This window comes from Oryzias melastigma, linkage group LG5 (assembly GCF_002922805.2).
Source record: "Oryzias melastigma strain HK-1 linkage group LG5, ASM292280v2, whole genome shotgun sequence".
Classification (NCBI taxonomy): Eukaryota; Metazoa; Chordata; class Actinopteri; order Beloniformes; family Adrianichthyidae; genus Oryzias; species Oryzias melastigma.
Genome location: NC_050516.1, coordinates 35,446,610 through 35,468,803, shown reverse-complemented (window position 1 = coordinate 35,468,803; position 22,194 = coordinate 35,446,610). Strand labels below are relative to the sequence as shown.

Below are 22,194 nucleotides of genomic sequence, written 5' to 3'. Positions count from 1 at the left end.
TTTTGTTTTTTGAACAAAAATAGCTATAAATATAAACACTACTAATTGAAAAATAAGTTATCCGTTGCTGTTTTGAATTTTCAAATTTTTTTTTTTGCTTTTTTTCAAATTTTCATGATTTTTTCAGACTTTCATGTTTTTTTCAGACTTTTTTGTAGTTCTTTTTTCATTTTAAATATTTATTTCAAGTTTTTTCAGTATTTTTTTCAAGTCTAAAAATTTTGTTTTTTCTAATTTTCTTTTTTATTTTCAAGATTTATTTCAAGTTTTCAGTATTTTTTATTTTCAAAATTTCATTTTTCTAATTTTCTTGTTTTTTCAAATTTTCTCTTTTTTCAGTTACAATGTCTGTTTTTCAAGTTTTCCATCTGTTTTTTCATTCACTCAAAGCCGATCCTGATTTGACCTCATATAATCGCTGCATCTCTTAGATTCTTCGATTGGCTGCTGCCTCCTTAAGACTCAATCCACTGGACATTGGTGTAGCTGTGACTGTGAGCGGTGGGGAAACCTGATTTCCATATTCAGTGTGGAGCTTTAATTAATCTGACAAAAGCAGAGGTGAAAGCTGCGCTCCCCTCGGCTTCAGCATGAAGCTACAGCTCGCCTGAAAACAGCGAGATAAAAGAAGTGCAGCCTGGCTCCCAGCCTTATCTCCTCTGTCTTCTAATCAGTGGCATTATTAATCACTGACATTAATTAGAGCCATTAATCACTCTTCAGAATGGATGTGTCTGTATTTGGAGGGTGGAACGGGGATCGCAGCGGAGCGTTTCGACAGGCGACAAACCTCCCGAATGCTCGCACATATTTGACTGCTCTCTGTGATTAGCTGGAACATACAGGCTGTTGTACATGAACACTTTCTGTCAGCCAAAACAAATGTGGCTTGTAAAATGAAATTTTTCCCCTCCGTTCTAGTCAGCTGGAGCTCTTGAATTAAATGGGAATATAATGCATTTGTCAAAGCTGGGGAACACACACTCATTTATTCCTTTGAAGTCAAACAAAGCGATCAATGAATGAATCACTCCGTAAGAAATTATTAATACACGCCACAAAATCAACCGGCACTGAACAGTAGACTCAGGAGATCTGCTTCGGGACGCCTTTAAGTGGAATTCATGCTTTGTTCAACTTTTGTCAGACTTTACTGCGGTGGAACTCACATCATTGAGGATTGTGAAGGCTTCGGACAAAGCTTCGCCCAGCAGCCCGATCCCTTTGGCAAACAGCTTGTCCAGGTGTTCCCGGAAGTGCTGACGGATCACAGCGGACGTGAGACAGAAAGCTTCGATTGAAAAACGACGTGATCCACATTTATGAGGGACTCACGTCTTTGTTGGTTCTGTCAGCTCGGACCAGTGTTCCGTTCAAACACGGCTCCACATAGTGGATCTCTTGATTGTACTGCGGAAGAACAAACGGCACTCAGTGGAAAACCAAACATGTTTTTTAGTAAAAGTCTGCATGAACTTACCGCTATTATATTAAAGAAGTCGTCGTCTCCCAGAGTGTCCAGGATGGAGGAGACGGTCTGCCTGGCGATGGTCAGCCTCAGTCCTTTCATACTTCCACTGACATCCACCAGAATCACCACATCCTTGGGAGATGTTGCTGCCTGGATGTACCTGTGGAAAAGAGCTAAATTTACCCTCTACTGTTCAAAAATATCATCAATTTGTTTGGATATGTAAGGATACAAACCATTTTCGATTTCTGCAGTCAAAGCCGATAACACCGTGCTCGTCTGGATGCCATTTTACTCCTAAAAGGAGGTTTAGAAGGTTATTTAATGCTAATACATGAAAACATACGAATACATGAAGTGTATCTTTTAGGCCGGGAATCAATTAAAAAAATTAACTAATTAATCGCAATAATCGCAATAAGTTTTTTCTAGGGTTGGGAATTGATTAAAATAAATAACTAATTAATTGCAAACTGGGAAAAAATTAATTCTAATTAATTTTTTTTCTGCCTGGGAATCAGTTAAAAAAATGATCTAATTAATCGCAAACGGGGAAAAAATATCATTGCGATTAATTGCAATAACTTTTTTAGGGCTGGGAATCAATTTGAATAAATTAACTAATTAATCGCAAACTGGGAAAAAAATAATTGCTATTAACTTTTTTTAGGACTGGGAATTGATTAAAAAAATTAACTATTTAATCGCAAACTGGGGAAAAATTAATCACGATTAATCGCAATTAACTTTTCTTTTTAGGGCTGGGAATCGCTTAAAAATTTAACAAATTAATCGCATACTGGGAAAAATGAATCGCAATTAACGTTTTTAGGGCTGATGATTGATTTAAAAAATGAACTAATTAATCACAAACTGAGGAGAAATTTAGTGTGATTAATCGCAATTAACTTTTTTTGATGCAATATTTGCCAACCATTTATTATCTTAACTTATTATCTGTGAATGATCCCAAAATGAAATCCTACGCAAAAATTTCATTTAGAACATTTATTTTTAAAGAGCCGTCAACCAACTAGAAAATAAAAAAATCATATTAATCACACTTTTTTGTTGTGATTGATCACTAACAATCAGAATATTTGATTACATTTTATAAAAATATGTGGCTTTTGAACAAAAACAGGCCAGAGGGATTTTTTTTCTTTATCTTTATTGTCTGAGATGTTTAAATTTATCAAGTGTTAACCCAGAAATGTAATTTGAGTGGACAAATCCTATCAACAGTAAGATAAGCAGAACTCTAAAAAGGTTTATGTCAGCAGTATTACTCCAAGAAAACAAAGATGTTGACCCACAAATATGTTAATTAAGTCGCGTTAATTCGAGTTAGATAATCGCGTCGATGTTCACAGCCGTGATATTTTTGTAGCTGGAGGCAAACTGAGACATTACTTTTGATAAAATAGAGTAATATAAGTTAGGTTTATCAAATAGAATCATTGTAGCCTTTTTAAAACCCTTTTGCTATTTTTGCTGCATCCAAAAGTTTAAAATAGTGAAAAGTGACCTGATTTGTTTTAGGCTTTAGTACCAGGACATCACCAGTGAATCTTCTGTGCTACACTCACTCCTATGGATGCATGTTCCTGCAAATGGAACCACTGTAATACAACTTAAATGATAACATTTTTGAAAAACGCCTGACAGCAAAACATGTAAGATGTTGATGAGTAAGATAAAGAAAGATTGTTTTTGATACCAACGAGCTTATAAAAAAGCCCTTTCCCTCATTTATTTTGAGTTAGACCCAGATTCATCATCAAACTACAAACAGACAGAGCTCACCTGGGTACTGCCTGAAGAAACCTTTAGCACTCCCAAAGTACTGCCAAATAAGGGTCGGATCTGTTTCAAAATTGTCCACAAACACTTTGTTCAAGGCCTCAGACCAGTAAACCCCATTCACGATGTCTGGATCTGAAGATGAACAGAGACAGAGGGGGGAGAAAGACACAAGTTAATTAAATGGGGATAATGGAAACCATTTTGGTCACCATTACTGTCTGCAGGATTGACCTTTGTTCCTTATTGACTCCCCCTGATGGAGCTGCAAAGGCTGTGACTAAACTGCCCCCTCCCCGCCTGCTGCAGGAGGGGTCTGGCTTTGTGCTGGGAGTGGAGTTATGGTGAGTTCATTACAGCCGCACAAAAGCCAGCGGACGATGCTGAGGGGGGAGTGACACCGCACCGAGACGGAACAGCTGTGTTTGAGCTGCACACTTGAAGGGAGGTCTGTCTTCACGTTTCGGCTCTTATTGATCCTCAAACGGCTTCTTCCTCCATCAGTTTCTGTTTACAGTTTCTATTTATTTCTGCAGAATCTCACCTTTGTTGTACATGTTGGTGGGCACCTGAACCACACTGTGGCTCAGGTTGACTGACAGGTTGTTGAAGTGATCATTGGGCTCCAGGATGAACTCTCCTCCCAGCTCCACGTTGTTTCCTTCCTCGTCCACTTCGTTGATCAGCACGGCATTGAAGTACTCGTACTGACAAGAAGAGAATTTAGAAAACATTCAACCAGATAAAGAAGTCTTGCCATTTTTTTTATATTCAGCAATTGTCCAATCTCATCACACATAAAACGAAACTGGAAAATGCAAAAAGTGATTCACATAAGCAACATTTTTAGTCCAGGATAAACATGGTTCATGGTGGGTTATATGCCAAAGTATATCAGACCTGCTTATGTATTAAAAATGGTCAAGACTGCTGCAAACAGTATTCCTGGTTTTTCCATAAAATCCATTATACGTGTGTGAAAATGCTAGAATGACAAAAAAATAGGAGTAATAGTAACGATATTTCTAAAAAAAAGATGTTACATTAGTTCAAGACTACGTTCAAAATGATAGTATTTTGTTTTATTATTAATGATAATGACACAGTTCACATTATAGTGAACTGTACTAAGGTCTATTTGTGAGTGTACCCTGGTACAGTTCACATTATGGTGAACTGTACTAAGGTCTATTTGTAAGTGTACCCTGGTACAGTTCACATTATGGTGAACTGTACTAAGGTCCATTTGTAAGTGTACCCTGGCACAGTTCACATTGTAGCTAACTGTACTAAGGTCCATTTGTAAGTGTACCCTGGCACAGTTCACATTACGGTGAACTGTACTAAGGTCCATTAGTAAGTGTACCCTGGCACAGTTCACATTGTAACTAATTGTATTGAAGTCCATTTGCAAGTGTACCCTGGCACAGTTCACATTGTAGCTAACTGTACTAAGGTCTTTTTGCAAGTGTACCCTGGTACAGTTCACATTATAGCTAACTGTATCAAGGTCCATTTGCAAGTGTACCCTGGCACAGTTCACACTGTAGCTAACTGTACTAAGGTCCTTTTGCAAGTGTACCCTGGTACAGTTCACATTATAGCTAACTGTATCAAGGTCAATTTGCAAGTGTACCCTGGTACAGTTCACATTATAGCTAACTGTATCAAGGTCCATTTGCAAGTGTACCCTGGCACAGTTAACATTGTAGCTAACTGTACTAAGGTCCATTTGTAAGTGTACCCTGGCGCAGTTCACATCATGGTGAACTGTACCTGCGTCCATTTGCAAACAAATGAAAACCCTTGTTTTTAGCCAGACCCCAATTCACTTCTTTGGTCCAAACCAAATTTCACTTGAGCTTATGGATCTGCTCAGATGTGGTGGACAAAGCCTGGTTCCAACCAAACATCTGGGTGAGAATCCAGTCTAATACGAGCTTCTGAAAAACTAAGAACTTTCTGACAGGACGTGCATTGTGTTGGATATGGGATTAAATCTTTCATTAACATTTAAGTCTTTTTTTTCCCCAGAATATAACATGACTGTGCGGGGTAAGCAAAATAAAGGCTAAATACTCTATATAAAAATGAAGATTTTAAAAAGAAAAATAGCTATTTTTTTATTCTCACTGCATTATCTGTGGTTCGATGAGATCGGTTTGTTGTGTTTTTAAAGTGTAGCTTCTAAGAGTCTTCTTAACGCTTAGATTTTGAAGTGACAAATTAAAGTATTAAAGCAAACTATTTCTTAAAATCAAAGATAAAATAAAGATTTTGCAGAAACGCATTTGAAGAACAAACTGTTGTAATGTTGTGAACGAGTTTCAATTCTGTCTTTTTCCAAATCCGTTTTTAAGATAAACGTTAAGACTTTGGATTCATTTGAGGAACTTAAACTGGAGTAAAACACTCTGAGCTCCTAATAGTTTTCCTGCCCTGTCCTTCACTGTCTGCCGCTAAGACAGGATGACTAACTCATCCTGTCTTAGCGGCCTCTCCGTGGCCTCCAGTCCTTAATATTTTTACTGAGAGAAAGAGGGAGATGGAGGGAGGGAGAGTGGGAGGAAGAGATGGCTGATGGACTCCACAGCATCACTCTCAGGGGGGGACTGAGCGGGCATCACCATCAAGCAGCCCCTGACAGCTCATCCCACGCCTGAGCAGCTCTGTGACGAGCTGCGGCAAGGAGGGCGGGGCGGGCGGGAGGGGGTGCAGCTGGGGGGTGGGAACGTGCACACTCAGCAGAAACTGAGCGCTGTAGAGCTGTGCGTTAACCACCGGGGTTATAGCTGTAGAGCGGGCCGCGGGACACTGCGGCTCCCGAGACAGCTCACTGACTCGCAGTGCTGCAGTGGTTGGAGGCCGTGCTGCAGAGATCTGTCCTCCACCACAGGCCTGAGACTGTGGGCAGAGACCGGGCCCCCACGTCCGGGGGTTATTCAGGTCCCTCCTGCTGTGCAGCAGATGGATTTAGTCATCTGATTGGGCTTTTATAGGTGGTTTTGTTCTCATTTTGCCTAAATATCCTTGATTTTTTTTTTTTTTATCTAAGGAAATGTACTTACAACTTAACCTTTTAACACTGGAGCTCCAGAGTTTATGTTCTTTAATTTACTGCATCTTATCAACCATTAACATGATCATTCCAGTAGATTTTGAAGGAGAAAAGCCGCTTTTCTCCTTCAAAATCTACTGGAATGATCATGTTAAAGGTTAAAAAGATACAGTTTGTTAAAGATTTTGTCTTCAGGCGTCACCGGAATCATCAAAAACATATACAAAAATAACAAAATGCCTTTTCATTAAGTGTATTTGGATTTTTTTAAAACAAAAACATATAAAATATTTTTATTTTACATTTTTTTTATGTTTACCTTAAGTGCATATTGAGAAAAAAGTATTTGATAGGGACGTTGCACATTGAAAAGCATCTCTGCAATGCACTAAAATGGACCAAAGGCTTCTTTTTTTATCCAGGCTCATTTGTCTCCCTAAAAAATATCTAAAATATAACAAAAATATAATAAATAAATACAATAATATGAATATAAATGAGTAATAGAATCTTTAATAAGGGGGAAAAAAACATAGGAAAGGAAATAGAAGTATTTCAATATTTTAAATTAGTTTTAGCGAACTTTCAGAACCTGAAACTGCTGAGTGGACTCGGGTCAGACTGTCCTGCAGGAAGCAGCAGAGATAAGAGCAGCTGCTTTGCTGGCTGTGGTCACTGAAACGTGAAAAGTGAGCAGCAGCAGCAGCAGCAGAGGAGCCAAGTTTGACTAAACGATGCCACAAGGAGCAATACTATCACTTCCCATTATCACAGGAGGATATTGAATTTGCCCTAATAAAATTTAATAGGCGCATGGAAATGAAAAAGATGAAAAAGTCTGAGTTGTTGCCATACATTTTGTATATTCTCTCTATCAAAGGTAGATAAAGTGTGATCAATATTTTCATTTGTGAAATCTAAAATCTTATAGACCTGAAAAAATTGTTAAAATTAAGGCCCGGAATCAATTAAATAAAATTCACTAATTAGTTGCAAACTGGGAAAAAAATTATTCGCAATTAACTTTTATTTAAAGGCTGAGAATTAATTAAAAATTTACTAATTAATTGCAAAATGGAAAAAAAATAATCACAATAAACTTTTATTAGGGCTGGGAGTCTATTAAAAAAATTAACAAATTAATCGCAAACTGGAGAAAAATTAACCGTGATTAATCGCAATAAAATTTTTCTTCAGGATTGGGAATTGTTTAAAAAATTAACTAATGAATTGCAAACTGGGAAAAAAATATTTGCAAGAAACTTTTTAGGGCTGGGAATCGATGAAAAAATTAACTAACTAATCGCAAACTGGGGGGGAATTAATCGCGATTAATCGCAATAACTTTTTCTTTAGGGCTGGGAATTGTTTAAAAAATAACTAATTAATTGCAAACTGGGGAAAAAATAATCACAATAAACTTTTATTAGGGCTGGGAGTCTATTAAAAAAATTAACAAATTAATCGCAAACTGGAGAAAAATTAACCGTGATTAATCGCAATAAAATTTTTCTTCAGGATTGGGGATTGTTTAAAAAATTAACTAATGAATTGCAAACTGGGAAAAAAATATTTGCAAGAAACTTTTTTTAGGGCTGGGAATCGATTAAAAAATTAACTAACTAATCACAAACTGGGGGGAAATTAATCGCGATTAATCGCAATAACTTTTTCTTTAGGGCTGGCAATTGTTTAAAAAAATAACTAATTAATTGCAAACTGGGGAAAAAATAATCGCAAGAAACTTTTTTTACTGCTGGGAATCGGTTACAAAGTTAACAAATTAATCGCAAACTGGGATCAAAATTAACCGCGATTAATCGCAATTAACTTTTTTTTATACAGTATCTGCCGACCACTTATTATCTTAACTTATTATCTGTAAATAATCCCAACATGAAGTGATACGCAAAACTTTACATTTAGAACATTTATTTTTAATTAATTCAACCAATTAAAATCACCCAATTAAAAAGTATAAGATTAATCACACTTTTTTGTTGTGATTGATCACAAATAATCACAATGTTTTACGAATTTGTGTGAAAATATGTGGCTTTTGAACAAAAACAGGCCAGAGAGAAATTGTTCCTTTTTTTAGTGTCTGAAATTTTTACATTTATCAAGTTTTAATCCAGAAATGTAATTGTTGATTTGCACAAAACACATCAACGAGAAGCAGAAGTCTAAAAACTTTTGTCTGCAGTATTAGAAAACAAAGATGTTGACAGTTGCGTTAAATAGTTCCGTTAATTCATATTTATGCGTTAATTCAAGGATATATTTACGTGCGTTAATGCGTTACTGTTCACAGTCCTATAATTTAAAAGTATTTTAAGCAATTTTAATTATGTTTGGTTAACATTTTTTTAGCTTCAAAACCAAACATTCAAATTTTGCAGAGACAGACTGAAAGAATCCTTTGCAGAGCGACACTGCAGGCCTGATTCATCTGAGCTACACGCTTTCATGCAATGTTATAATTTTGGAAACTCTAAAAGTGTTTGTTTTGCTCCAAAAAAGATTTTAAAAAATCCGATTTATCTTCAAATAAATAAGATCTACATGAGATGTTTTTGTTTGGCACGCGTCTGTTTGCGCAAGAAATGGACACGAAGCAAGGAAGCCAAAGGCATCCATATGATGTAAATGCGCAAAGTGCTTTCTGGTTTATGTTGCTTCAGTGCTTTTCCAATCAAGAGCCGTGTAAGTGAATCAACGCGCCTCGCAAACCCGTTTCATTTATCCTTGTCCGGCGCGCAGAGAGACGCAGAGCTGGAATCCTGCAGGCAGGAAGCTGGAAATCCGCAGTGACTGAAGCGCCAGGAAAGAGAAAAAGCAACCAGAAACGTTCCCACTCTGTCTTTATTTCATTGTCAGCTGCAGAAAAATAGGAGAAAAGGCTCCAAAAAACTATTTTTATCCCATTATTCTTGTCATCCACCTGCAAGTTGAACACAATTCAGCTGCGTAATTTCAATGCACTTTCTCCAGTTAAGGTGACTTATGATCCTCTAGCAGCGCAGCCTTCACCGTGCGGGACGTTCAATACCAGCGAAACGCATGTATCAACGCGCTGACAGCACAATTAAAAACTTCAAGTGCCTTTTACCCTCTTTCACCTTGTAGTCTCTGCACCTCCATCCACAAATCCTCCCCCTCTTTTCCTCCATGGCTCACCTGCAGGTCGGGATTATCCTCGTGTTGACGGTGAGCTTCCTCTGCTGCCTCCACCAGCCGCTGGGAGAAGGAAAAAGGTGAACAATTAGTGGTTTAACATTTTAAATATTATGTAAAATTGACCTTTACGCAATGCACCATATAGACCGGGTGCGCTACACTGAAAATATTTGGATTTTCTTGTTTTTTACGCATTGCAGGAGACTTTTAAAATGATGAATTTATATTTTTTAATGCTTTGAAACTGTTTATTCCCATAGAAGTTCTCAGAAAAATTGTTTTGGATGGAGGTTGGCGCAGGATATTTGATACCATGAAGGAGAAAAAAAACCATTTTTCTTTCTTTCGCTGAAATCACTTTCGCCTTTGGAGCCGAGGAAGTAATTAACATCTGTCAAATGTGTCAAAAAATAAGTGCTGCGTAAACACAACCGCTGGGCCGTGGTGGCCAAATTCAATTGAGCTCATTTCGAGATGTTGTGTCGTCAGCAGAGAGCTGAGAGCTTCCCGCGCTGCGCTGGGTGTAATGCGTTTACAGACTGCTGGAGGCCTGTTTTCACAGCACTCACTCAGTCTCTGCGTCTTTTTTTAAAAAAACTTTTCCTTCCACTTAACGGTTAAGCAGAATTTGTATAAAAAATAGCAATCGCATCTTTCCTTGAATCGGTTGTCACACTTGTTCTGATTGATCGCCCACGTGGGATTATCTGCAGGAAGATAAACGTTATCGTCCTCCAGCAGTCCCCACAGAGGTGTTCTTTAACAAGGATTACAAGCGTGGAGGGCGCGGAGAAGATCCCAGCAAACCCCGCAGCTTTACGCACGCACACCGGCGCTCTGCGTGCGTGAACTCCTTCAAATTACGCGTTAATTAGAGCTAATGACGGAACTAAAGCGGAGACTGATGAGCGCTCACTGTCACGTTTGATAAAACATCTCATCCCAGCAGGATGATCTTATCAAAAACCAACAAAAGTCTCATCCTGCTCCAGCGGAAGTGAAGGAGAATTAACGCCGCAATTATTTTCATCTCATCCGTTTATAATTAAAAGAAAGTGAATTGAATCAAGGTCCGACGGCGCGCTGTCTGGCGCTCCGTTGATCACGCGGCGGCGTGTCAGAGTTGATTTCCTCCTGGCAGGTGAGCAGGCTCAGCGCGCGCGCCCACGACGTCCCGGGGATTCATTAAAGCGCGTGACTTGTTTGGGTTGTTTCAGTCACTCCCTCATACTAAAAAGTATGTTACTTCTAAACAAAATCATCTTTTTACTTGATCAAACCAGTGTGGAAATTATGTTTTAATAAAAGAAGGAATAATTCAGATGCTTTTTTTTTGTCTTTTGTTCTTGTGATTTAATTTCTCCAAACCTTCCCACAATCCACCTTAGTATGTTTAAGACACTTGTAAATAAATAAAACTTTATTATAAGCATTTAATCATAAGAAAAATCAACAAAAAAGCAATTATTTGGGTTTCCTCCCATCTTTACCTGCAGATAACTTCAGTATTAGAGGTGTGACAATTAATCAACTTAATCCACTAATTGATTACTTTTCATCAGATCAACCTGTCTGATGCAAATGGTCAATGTAATTGACAAATATTGATATAAAAATTATTCTAAATGAAATAAATCAATCATATCCATTTTGAAAAATACCATTTTGTGGATCTTTCCCTCTCACACGATTTGATTCCATCTCGATACACGATCCACAAATCGATACACAACTAACTTTTTGGTGATATGATACAGTCCATTTTTTTAACCAAAAACTCTGAAATCTGTATATTTCTTATTCATATGGGATTTAAAGCTTGAAATAATCATGCATGGAGTTTGACAGAGAAATATATTCAGGTATTGACTTCAAAGAAGCAAGCTTATGATTGGAAATCTTTTTGTTACCATCGCATGTACATAAAAAGACAAAGACTGTAGAAAAAAACCGAAAGAGAAACTGCAGAAATCGATTATTTTCGTCTTGATTAATTTTATATTTTTTAACCAACACAATCTTGTTCATCACATCTGTGGTTTTGAAACAAAACTGCAGCTGCTCGATCAATTTCAGTATCTAATGTCTTTTACACCCCTAGTAAAAACTCATCAACCATCATTACAGTTCAATGTGTGAAAACACTTTGAATTTAGCAAAGACATGTGGCCATTCAGCAGGAGTGTCAAAGTCAATCACACAAGGGACCAAAATCCAAAACTCACCTTATAGGTCGCGGGCTGAACAGGATAAACATTTATTGAACACTCTAAAACTAACATTTTAAAACTTCAAAACAATAACTTTTTAACATAATTATGAACTAGATTTATAGCATTACCTGTGATAATGCTAGTGTGAATGCTGATAGCTGAAGATGCTAAAATTGATAGCTGAAAACGCCGAAGCTGATAGCCAGCTAAAGTATTAGCTAAATGCTAAATTAACCTAAAAAAACAAACAGCCAAAACAGCTAGCATGTGGCTGGAACAAAATAGCTAAACTTTAAAATACCCTAAAAAACTGAAAAAAAGCCAAAATTAGCTAAAACGGCTATTATTAGCCGCATGCTAATAGCTAATAAACTCCAAAATAGACTAAACAAATCTCAGTAAATGCCAAAATATTCAAAAAAGCTAGTAGAAATCCAAATTTTGATACTTTAAAACCATTACTTTTTAACATACATCTAAATAATAAAAAGTAAAGAATATAATTCCAGAATAAATCCAGTTAAACCTTAATTCACTTTCAGTATAGCTGAAAACGCTGAACCTGAAAGCTGAAATCACTGAAGCGAATAGCTGAAAACGCTAAAGCTGATAGCCAGCTAAAATATTGGCTAAATGCTTAATTAGCCTTTTAACAAAATCTTAGGTTAGCAGTTAAACAGCTAGCATGTAGCTGAAAAAAGCTAAACTCCAAAACAGCCTAAAAATCTAAAAAAAAGAAGCCTAAATTAGCCAAAACAGCTAGCATTTAAATATTAGCCTAAGTGCAAAACAGCCTAAAAACTTTTTTAAAAAGCATAAATTAGCCAAAAACAGCTAGCATGTAGCTGAATCATTAGCTAACCTCCAAAATAACCCTTAAAAAATCTTCGTAAATTCCCAAATAGTCCCAAAATTCTGATCCGGCCCCGGGCTTTGACTTTGACACATGCGATACAGCGTGGTAGAATGTTCTATTAATGTTTGTATTATTTTAATGTGGGAAAACAACAGTGAACTTTATCAAGCTAAAATGTAAATAAACTTGACATTCATTCTTGTTTACTTGTTTGTTTGTACACATATTTAATTTATTATCTTGAAGAAATACAAGGAATCTGGAAAACTCGGATTTAAGTTTTGGTTAAAGATGTTCTGGATCCATTTTAGGTGAGTGAATCAGATCGTTCAAAATGAATCAACCGTACCGTCAACCACAAATTATGATATGAATCGTTACACCTCATTGCCGTATGCATCAGTGTTTTTATCATGCACTAATTCGTTTTTTAGGTTTTTCTCTCTATTATTGCAGAACTTTGAAACTACACTGCTGGTTTTTGTTGATTTTTACTTTTTCCAATAAAGAATCAAATTTGGATAATCAGCAAAAAACATAAAAATACATAATAAAGTCCAATATGTGGAGACTTCACAACCAACAGAATCAGCAGACAGACCGTGGGTCTTCCTCTGAACGTACCCTCGTGGCTTCAGCCTTTTTCCGGAACATTTCCTCCATCTTCACAGCCAGATTTTTCACCAGTTTCACCCCATCGATCTCCTCCACTCTCACCGACTTCACAAATTCTTTATGTTTCTGAAAATGAGAGAGCTTTCACATTAACAACTGGAACTCAGAGATCACCTGTGCTTTAATTGTTGGCTGAATAAGACAAGACAGGAGATCAATGAGACAATCATCTCTTCTTTGTGCTCAGTGCATCATCACCTCTGCACCCCCACCTCCCAGAGAGACGGGAATTGTTAAACAAGGCTTATAAGGCTTCTTGTGTTGGCTGACAAGACGCAGGCATCCCGTCTCAGGTGATAAAATCTGTGCTGCGACACCGAATGACTGATAGTCTTGATCTGGTCTCGGTTATTGGCTGCACATGCTGCGCATCGCCCCGCTGGATTGGCTGGGGACGGTCATGTTGGGTGGCCGCGGTGGGGGCGGGGCTGGATGTGGAGGCTGTGCATGGTAAGAGGGTAATTGAAAAGGAGTCAAAGCACAGGAGAAAGATAATAACGTGACAAGCTTGGGCAGCTCTGGGTAATGAAGTAAACCTCCCATAATGCTGATTCTGCTGGATACCCGGACCTCTGGAGACAGAACAAAGCCCGCCGGCGCTCCGAGGAGTGTGACGTTACATCATCCCGGGCGCCAACACGCCAAATTTACAGAAACGATTCGATTCACAAGATTCTGGATCGATTCGATTCTGATTTTCTTCTGTTCTTTTGATCCTTCAATTCAGTTTTGAGTTTACACATTTATACAAAATTGTTTAGAAATACGTTAATAATCTACTATATGATTTGAATATATTTAAATAAATCTGATCCAGTTCACATACTGTAAAATGTATCAGTGAAATAATGAGATTATCAGAAGAAGTTCTAACAAAAATGTTCAGATCATTAACATTGTAAATATTGTTCTGCTTCTCCTGGAGGACATTTCAGTTTTGCCACTAGGTGGCGATTGCGCTACAGCATTAAGCCTTATTCCAGAAGAAAAAAAAACAGTGTTTCATATCAGGGGTCCCCAAACTACAGCCCGCGGGCCGGATTAGCCCCGCCTCCACACATTATGAACACCCACATAGAACATGACTTTTTATTCCCCCTCCTCCAGTCTGAAATACGACGAGAGAGAATAGAATGTTTATTGGCATTCACGCTATAATGATTTACTTTCTCTTTATTTCTTTATGATTTTTATTTTTCTTCCGTACATTTTTCTGGACATCATAGCTATTCAGCTCTTTCAGCTAGTTAGCTAATTCAGCTATTAAAATAATCAGCTCTTTTTATGCTAGGTTTTGTGACTGTTTTGGCATTTACTGGTAATTTCTAGGCTATTTTGGGGTTTAGCTAATATTTCAGCCACAGGCTAGCTGTTTGGGCTAATTTAGGATTTTTTTAGGCTAATTTGAAACTTATCTAATATTTTAGGTTTATGCTAGCTGTTTTGGCAAAATTATGCATTTTGCGAGTTTTTTAGGCTAATTTGGCATTTAGTTAATATTTCAGCCACATGCTAGTTGTTTTGGCTAATTTAAGATTTTTTTTTTGTTTTTTTTTTAAGCTAAATTTGAGCTTAGCTAATATTTTAGCTTTATGCTATCTGCTTTGGTTAAATTTGACATTTTTTTAGGCTAATTTGGCATTTAGCTAATATTTCAGCTACATGCTAGCTATTTTGGCTAATTTATTTTTGTTCTTTAGTTTTTTAGGCTAATTTGAAGCTTATCCAATATTTTAGCTTTATGCTAGCTTTTTTCGCAAAATTATGCATTTTGCGAGTTTTTTAGGCTAATTTGGCATTTAGTTTATTTTTCAGCCACATGCTAGCTGTTTTGGCTAATTTAATAATTTATTTTGTTTTTTTTTAAGCTAAATTTGAACTTAGCTAATATTTTAGCTTTATGCTATCTGCTTTGGTTAAATTAGACTTTTTTTAGGCTAATTTGGCATTTAGCTAATATTTCAGCTACATGCTAGCTGTTTTGGCTAATTTATGCTTTTTCTCAGTTTTCAGGATACTTTGAAATTTACCTTATTTTTTAGCCTTGTGCTCCCTATTTTGGCTAAATTAGACACTCAACCATTAAAAAACATTTTTGGGGGCTAATTAAGCATTTAGCTAATATTTCAGCTACATGCTGGCTGTTTTGGCTAATTTAGATTTTTTTTCAGTTCTATAGGTTAATTTGGCCTTTTGCTAATATTTTAGCTAGTTATCAGCTACAGCTTTTTCAGCTATCAGCATTAGCATCTTCAATGGTTGCATTCAGCCTACAGCATTCACTCTAGCATTATCGCAGGTTATGCTAAATATCTAGTTTTTAAAATGTTTTAGAATTTGTTTTTTCTGTGAAGATTACAGAAATTAATTATTTAAAATTTGACTATGTGTGGCTTCCTGGAAAACCGTAAATGTTTACATTTATGTTGTGATTGTTACACTTTTTCTGTTAGCCTACAAACCGAACCAAGCCCCACATCAGAGAAGAAAACAGTTATGTGGCTCTCACAAGAAAAGTTTGTCGACCTCTGCTTTAGATCACAAATAGTTACTTTAAAAATATTTCATAAGAGTTTGGAAAATGTATTCCTGTGAGTAAATAAAGATGTTCATTTAGTCAGCAATGCATGTTTAGGTCAACCAAGTGTTAGCATTAGCTGTCCTATGGGAAATTCCATTAAACATTAGCACCAAGCTAGCAGACTTTAGCTTTATGTGCTAAATGGATTTATATTTTTATGAATCGATTATTGATCTGTTAGGCTTAAATTGACCCAGCCCTACAGTAATACCCCTCGGTTCTCTCCCCGGTCTTCCGCGATAAACCAAACTCTGGCCACAAAAGGTTCCCGGCACTCATTCAAATGCCGTCCTCATTTTCTGGACAGGATGCGCACAAAGAAACACACACACGACTACATGAGGCGACAAATTACCTACTGAAAGAAAGTGTGTGGAGTTGCAGTGGAGCAGAACAGTTCATTTCACGCCTGTCCTCCTTGCCCCAGCACCCCGAGTCCCAACGTCCCGGCCCAGACCCCCACCTCCCCGCCTCGCAGCCCGCAAGTCATCAAGCAGGGGTTAAGCTCCATCCATCAAAAGCTCTGATCACGATTATTGATCAGAGTAATGACCGGGCCTGAGGAGCCTCAGCCTTTCCACGTTTTACGGAAATCAGAGTGAAATCAAGAAAAATCACCATAATGATCATCCTTAACGACGAAGCCCTAACGACCCGTCAGCTTCCTCACGCCTCACTGCTTTGTGCTGACTGGCGCTTACACACAAAAACCCACACGTTTGTGGGTCAGGTTGTAAAAAAGGACAAAACACATTACATGTTGACATATTGCTCCACCTGCAGTTTCATCTCATATAAAGGGGTGTTACCTCGGGGCAGGACAGACCCGGACTCTGCGCCTTCAGCCGCTTTCTGAATGCAGTCTGCACACTTTCCCCGTACTTGCGAGGACCTCTGGGAGTGCTGACTTCTTCCCAGAATCCAGGACAAGCAGCCAAAATTCTGGAATTAATCCGGGTGTTGCCTTTGACGGGCGGGCTGCTTTCAGAGCTGGCGTTGGTCCCCGGACGGGGGGTCGTGATGGACCACAGCTCCTGAGACAAACCGAAAGGATTCATGAATCATCTCAGGAGTTGAGTGTGCGATGTCACTGAGGAATCCTCACAATTATCCAACATCTACACAACAGAGACACTGGAGTGGAGCCGGTGGGGTTACATACACAGACAGTGTTGTGGTACTTTTTGAAGTTGTACTATTTGGTTGTTTATCTGTAAAACTGTCTTTTGCTCCAATTGTTCCTTCATCATTAAATTGCTACTCAGGAAGTCTGGATGTTGGAAACAAACATGTATTTAGCTGTAATGTGAATTGTCTTGTTTTAGCCTTACGTCTTAATCTTTATGTGTGCAGAGCACATTGTTTTCCTGTCCTCCGTTTTGTAAATACATTTTTATTGTTCTCTTCAAAGACTCGCCTGATTTATTCAGTCCTGATTTACTTGAAGGCCCACTCCAAGGTTTTTTTTTGTTTGTTCTAGCACAATTTTTCTCATGATGGAGGCATATTTAAAAGAATTTAAGATTAAAACTGCATTTCTGAGTATCAGAAACGGCTCAGAAGCAGATGAAAACCAGCGGCTTGAAAAAGATCAGGTTTGTGATGGCGCTCCCTTCCAATCCTAAATCCTCCGCTTGCAGACGAAGAGATCCATGAACGTCTTTGCTTTCCTCATCTGAGCTTGAATCTGGATCGAACTAGCTCAGATTTGCTTGCTGTTTTTTTGCTACGCTAACGTTAGCTTGTGGGTCTGTAGACTAGCAGGAGTGATGTAATCAAAGGAACGCTGGGTTACTTCCGCACTAGCATTTCCACCCACAACCAGAGGTGAATTTCTAATGAACTCCTGCAGAAAATATGTCTTAAAAAATGCTTTTTAAAAAAAATGTTGCCTAAAATCTTTATTAGCATAATTAAAAGACCACCCAGACTGATTTTTCACATAGAAAACCATAAAGTTATGTTCACACCGCCGTCGTCATTGCATAGTCTAGTGACCACTTTTAATGAAAAGTCTATGTGGCTCAGGAGTCTCAACCTGGCGGCCAGCAGCCCGTTTGTGGTCCGCAAGTCGATATTAGTCACCTTAATATGAAAGTTCAATGTTGGTGCAGCCTGCACGTTTTGTACAAATGGCCCTTGTGTGCGGAGCTGACGAAACAACCAATCACAGTGGGGTTAATGGCTCTTGGGGGCGGGACGTTGACCGGGCTTGAAGCAGGGAAACTTTTAGGGCAGGAAACTTGACACCCTGCTCCACATTAATGAGTTCCTTACATTTTCTTTTTAAGAAAGTGACTTTTTGCACATAATTTTCTCAACACATGCAGCATGTATGGAGTTCCATTTGTGCCAAAAATATGTTTTTTCCATTGTCTATGTCTATTGAAAACATTTATTGAACATTTGTTTATGTCTATATACTACTGAGCAATATCTTCTGTATCCTGTGAAACGACAGAAGCTAATGACGCTAGCAACTGTTGCTAAGGACTTTTCTGACGACCAGATCCAACCACAATAACAAATGTGAAGTTTTAAGCGTAAAGTGTAAATACAAAGCTATCATCAAAGAAGTGTGGACATGTTGTGGACAACTTGTTAAGTAGACATACAAAATGGACCAAAGATATAGTGGGCGGAAAAGCATATTTTTGGCACAAATGGAACTCCGTACGGCCCAGCCTCAGCCAGACTCCGCCTTCAGTGGCCCCAAGGGAAATGGAGTTTGAGACCCCTGGTGTAAATGCACATTTCAGGTTTCCACATTCAAAACTCTCGTGTTCACATGTAGCTATACAAGTTTTTCACTGAAGTGTCAACAGTTTGAAAATTGAACATGGAGGAGAAATTATTAATTGCGTTTTTTGTGCCTGAATGGAATTCTATGACACCAAATATTTCATAAATCAGAAAAGAGCTGTAAAAGCAAACGCTTGGAACAAGATTTGCTGCATTTTGACATTTGGTGTCAAGTCTCTTCTCACTGTAGGTGGCGGACACGTGCTAGTAAACAGTAGAAAAAAGAAAAAGAAGAAGCCCCTCCCTGCTTGACAAGTGTGAACAAACAAAAGGCTCATGCGAAGGTGGTGTTGTCTCCCAATGGCTAAACATGCGTTCTTGAACGCGCATTAAATGCCTGATTTCACTATAAAAAGTTACATCATCACTATTGCTAAGTATTTTTACGCAAACAAAAGTATTTGCCATCAAAAATGGATCAAAATAAGACAACACATGATCAATTAGAGTAGTTTTTTTTTTAATTTTCAACTGAGGTTTTTGTAACAAAATGGAAAATAAAAACATAAAAAGATCCTAAAAATATGCTTGAAAATGACCAAAAAATTTGGAATTTGAGAAGAAAAAAATCTTTAAAAAAAGGATATGTGTGAGACTTTGCCCAGGGACACTCAGAAAAATGCAACATATTGAACATCATGTAAATACTTTTGCTCGGGTGAAAACTACCCGGCGACAGCGCTCTCGGGTGAAGACAGATGTTTGATAGTGAGTTTTAGTGTGTCTCCGTTATTCAAACAGTTTTCTTACAACATCTTCACCTTTTGATCCTCGTTATCAGACAGCAGGATCGGGTTTCAAATGACCCCAAAATAATAATATGTTCAATGATAAAATGACATGAAATCTTGAGGATAACTTGATGTGTTTTGTTGAAAAAAAAACAAACACTATTTGTGGATCAATAATACGTTTTGGTCCTTTTTATTCTGCAGTGAAATCAAACAGATGCTGTCTTAGGACAGACAAAGAATCCACATGAATCTAGGATATATATATATATATATATATATATATATATATATATATATATATATATATATATATATATATATATATATTCTCTTCATGCAACTTCCTTTTCCTTCTGTGGTGCCATAACAAATTATTCTCCTTGTGGTTTAAATAAAGTTTAATAAAAACTTCTACATCTTGGGATTACTGTCTTTCATTTTTTGTTTGTTTACTTTTTGCTTATTTATTTAATCTTTCATGAAATAAAAGTACGCATTCGGTAGAAGTCCCACATCCACTCGAGTTTGAGTGTAAATCTGTGCAGGAATCCTCCCCTCGTCTCTAAATGTTGAGGATAAGAAGAGTCCACAAAGTAAAGAAACATTCATGGAATCTGCATAGTTTTAAACATGACTCAAAAAGGAGGAAAATTTGTGTTTAATAGAATTTTTGTAAGTAGATAAATAAATAAAATCAAAATTTTGGGCATTTGAAGAGTTTGTTCTAACAGCGATCTCAGCTGTTCGATATTTGTTAAAAATTTGTTAAATTTTTGATGATTAAAAGAAAACTGGCGGCTCAAAAATGAGCCACCATTTAAAAGGGACATGAACTGACATTGTAACAGTGGAGAAATCCTCGTTAAACTCACATTTTGTTAGTTTTTTTGCTGCTTTTATTCATTTAATGTAGGAGTTTGCTGTGTTATTACGTAGCATTTCTTTGTGAAGATATAAGACAAACGAGAGTGTTTAACTGTGCAAAACATCATTGAAGAGGCCATGAAAAAATGTGGAATATTTCAAAATGTATTAGCAAATAAACGCCCCTTTTATTTAAAGCCTAAATATGACGTTAAAACAGATTTAAAACGCAGGAAAACTGACTAAATGACGGATGCTTGCAAGTAGGTCTCTGCAAGTGTGTTATCTGTGCTTCACAGCTCTACACAACATTCACACACACACACACAAGCTGCTCCAGCTGTTCACTTCACAGCCTCTTGCTCCTCCACTTTAAGGAGAACAGACATTTCACAAGCCGGAGTTCACTGCCACCCCCGACTTCACCCGGAGAGCCCACCTCTGCCATCATGTGGTCGGAAAGCTCTGGATTATCTCCCGTTCTCCGGCTTCCCTGTTCATCCTATCTCCCCCCTCCTCCTCCCGCACACGTGTAAGTTATCTAACCTGACCACATTTATTCAATTTGTCCCTTTTGTTGCATTCATATTCAGAGGTTGGAGCTCTTGACTCCAGAGAGTTTGCTGGAGAGATGCAATGAGAGCTCTGTGGTTAATGGGCCGCATCAAGTGCAAACACACACACACACACACACACAGTGCCAAACACACCTGAGCCTCCACTGAAATAATGCCTCAGCATTCCGCTGAGGTGCACAAATGTCCCTGCAACCATTAGAGAAGGAATTCAGCATCACAGCGCAGCAGAGCAGGAAGCATCAGACAAAGGGAGCGAGGTCTGACCGTGAGGCGCCTACCTTCTGCAGGAGCTGGGACCCCGAATATTTCGCAGAGATGGATTTAATTTCTCCACCAAATGCTGAGGCCCAAAGCTTCACTCTGACATAAAGAAGAGGTAAAAGAACAAAAGCACAACGAGTTAATGCATTAAAAATAAAAAAAATGTTTTTCATTTTCACCAAAAAAAAACCCTTTTGTAAATAAATCTTTAAGTGTGGCTTCATAATTTGGCTGAATGATGAAAAACATTCACGCTCACACATTTACTGTAAAGCTGCAACTGGAAGATTTTAGCTGTAAAATGAGCAGAATTCTAATAGAATATTTTTAAAAGAAAGAAATGTTTTGAAATTTGGCCTTTTTACTGTTTTTCAGAAAAGTTTCAGAAATTAAGAGAATTCAATCAGTTGTTTTATTATAATTGTTTTTGCAATAAAAAGGGGTTAAAAAAAAGTAAAAGATACATTTTGGTCAATTTAAGTAAATAAGGAAAATCTTTTACAAGCAGAACAAAACAAGTCCTTATAGCTGAATAAAAAATTATCAATGATATCTACCCCCCCCCCCCCCATCCTCCTACATCTGCAGCAGAACAATCAAGAGGTGAAGTTTGACTCCATCCCGACTTACACTGACAGAGGGATCCCTTGCTGGGACCCCGCCACATTCAAGCAGCCGACGGAGAGCAGAAGGAGGATGCTGATGCTGCTCCTGTCCCTCCACATCTTCAGCTGGGAAAATGTCTGCACAGTAAAAAAAAAAAAAAAAAAAAAAAAAGAAGAAATCCCGAGGAGTGGAAGTTCTCCAGCTGCTGCGGCTGCCAGCACGTCTCCTTACTGTATCTGCCTGCGCGTAACGGAGAGAGGAGGGAGAGGATGAGAGAGCGCGTGCAGCTCTCCATCCTTTACCACCCCTGAAAACCACATGGCTGCAAGAATTAGGGATATTCCCCCCGTTTTATTAAATCCTTATTATTATTTTGGAGACTGCAGGGCTTCTTCCACTTATTTTGCATTAATGCGCAAACGGATGCGCAACGCAACAATGTAAACTGGAACTGTTACGGGTGATCTCACTGCAATTTTACAAGCAATTCTAAAGGTGCAGACGAACTACAG

At 37.9% G+C, this 22,194-nt stretch overlaps 1 protein-coding gene across 1 annotated transcript in view; it reads right to left on the bottom strand.

Moving 5' to 3' along the window:
- The window catches only part of cacna2d3 (calcium channel, voltage dependent, alpha2/delta subunit 3), a 57,916-nt gene extending 35,722 nt beyond the window's left edge, over positions 1-22,194 (bottom strand). The window contains exons 1-11 of the mRNA XM_024270561.2: positions 21,707-22,194; positions 21,094-21,175; positions 16,647-16,871; positions 13,206-13,322; positions 9,513-9,572; positions 3,819-3,981; positions 3,278-3,409; positions 1,708-1,768; positions 1,481-1,631; positions 1,336-1,410; positions 1,170-1,259 (exon numbers count right to left, since the gene is read on the bottom strand). Of these exons, the coding sequence (XP_024126329.1) occupies positions 1,170-1,259; positions 1,336-1,410; positions 1,481-1,631; positions 1,708-1,768; positions 3,278-3,409; positions 3,819-3,981; positions 9,513-9,572; positions 13,206-13,322; positions 16,647-16,871; positions 21,094-21,175; positions 21,707-21,801 (1,251 nt within the window). The 5' untranslated portion in view covers positions 21,802-22,194. The remainder of the gene's footprint in view (positions 1-1,169; positions 1,260-1,335; positions 1,411-1,480; positions 1,632-1,707; positions 1,769-3,277; positions 3,410-3,818; positions 3,982-9,512; positions 9,573-13,205; positions 13,323-16,646; positions 16,872-21,093; positions 21,176-21,706) is intronic.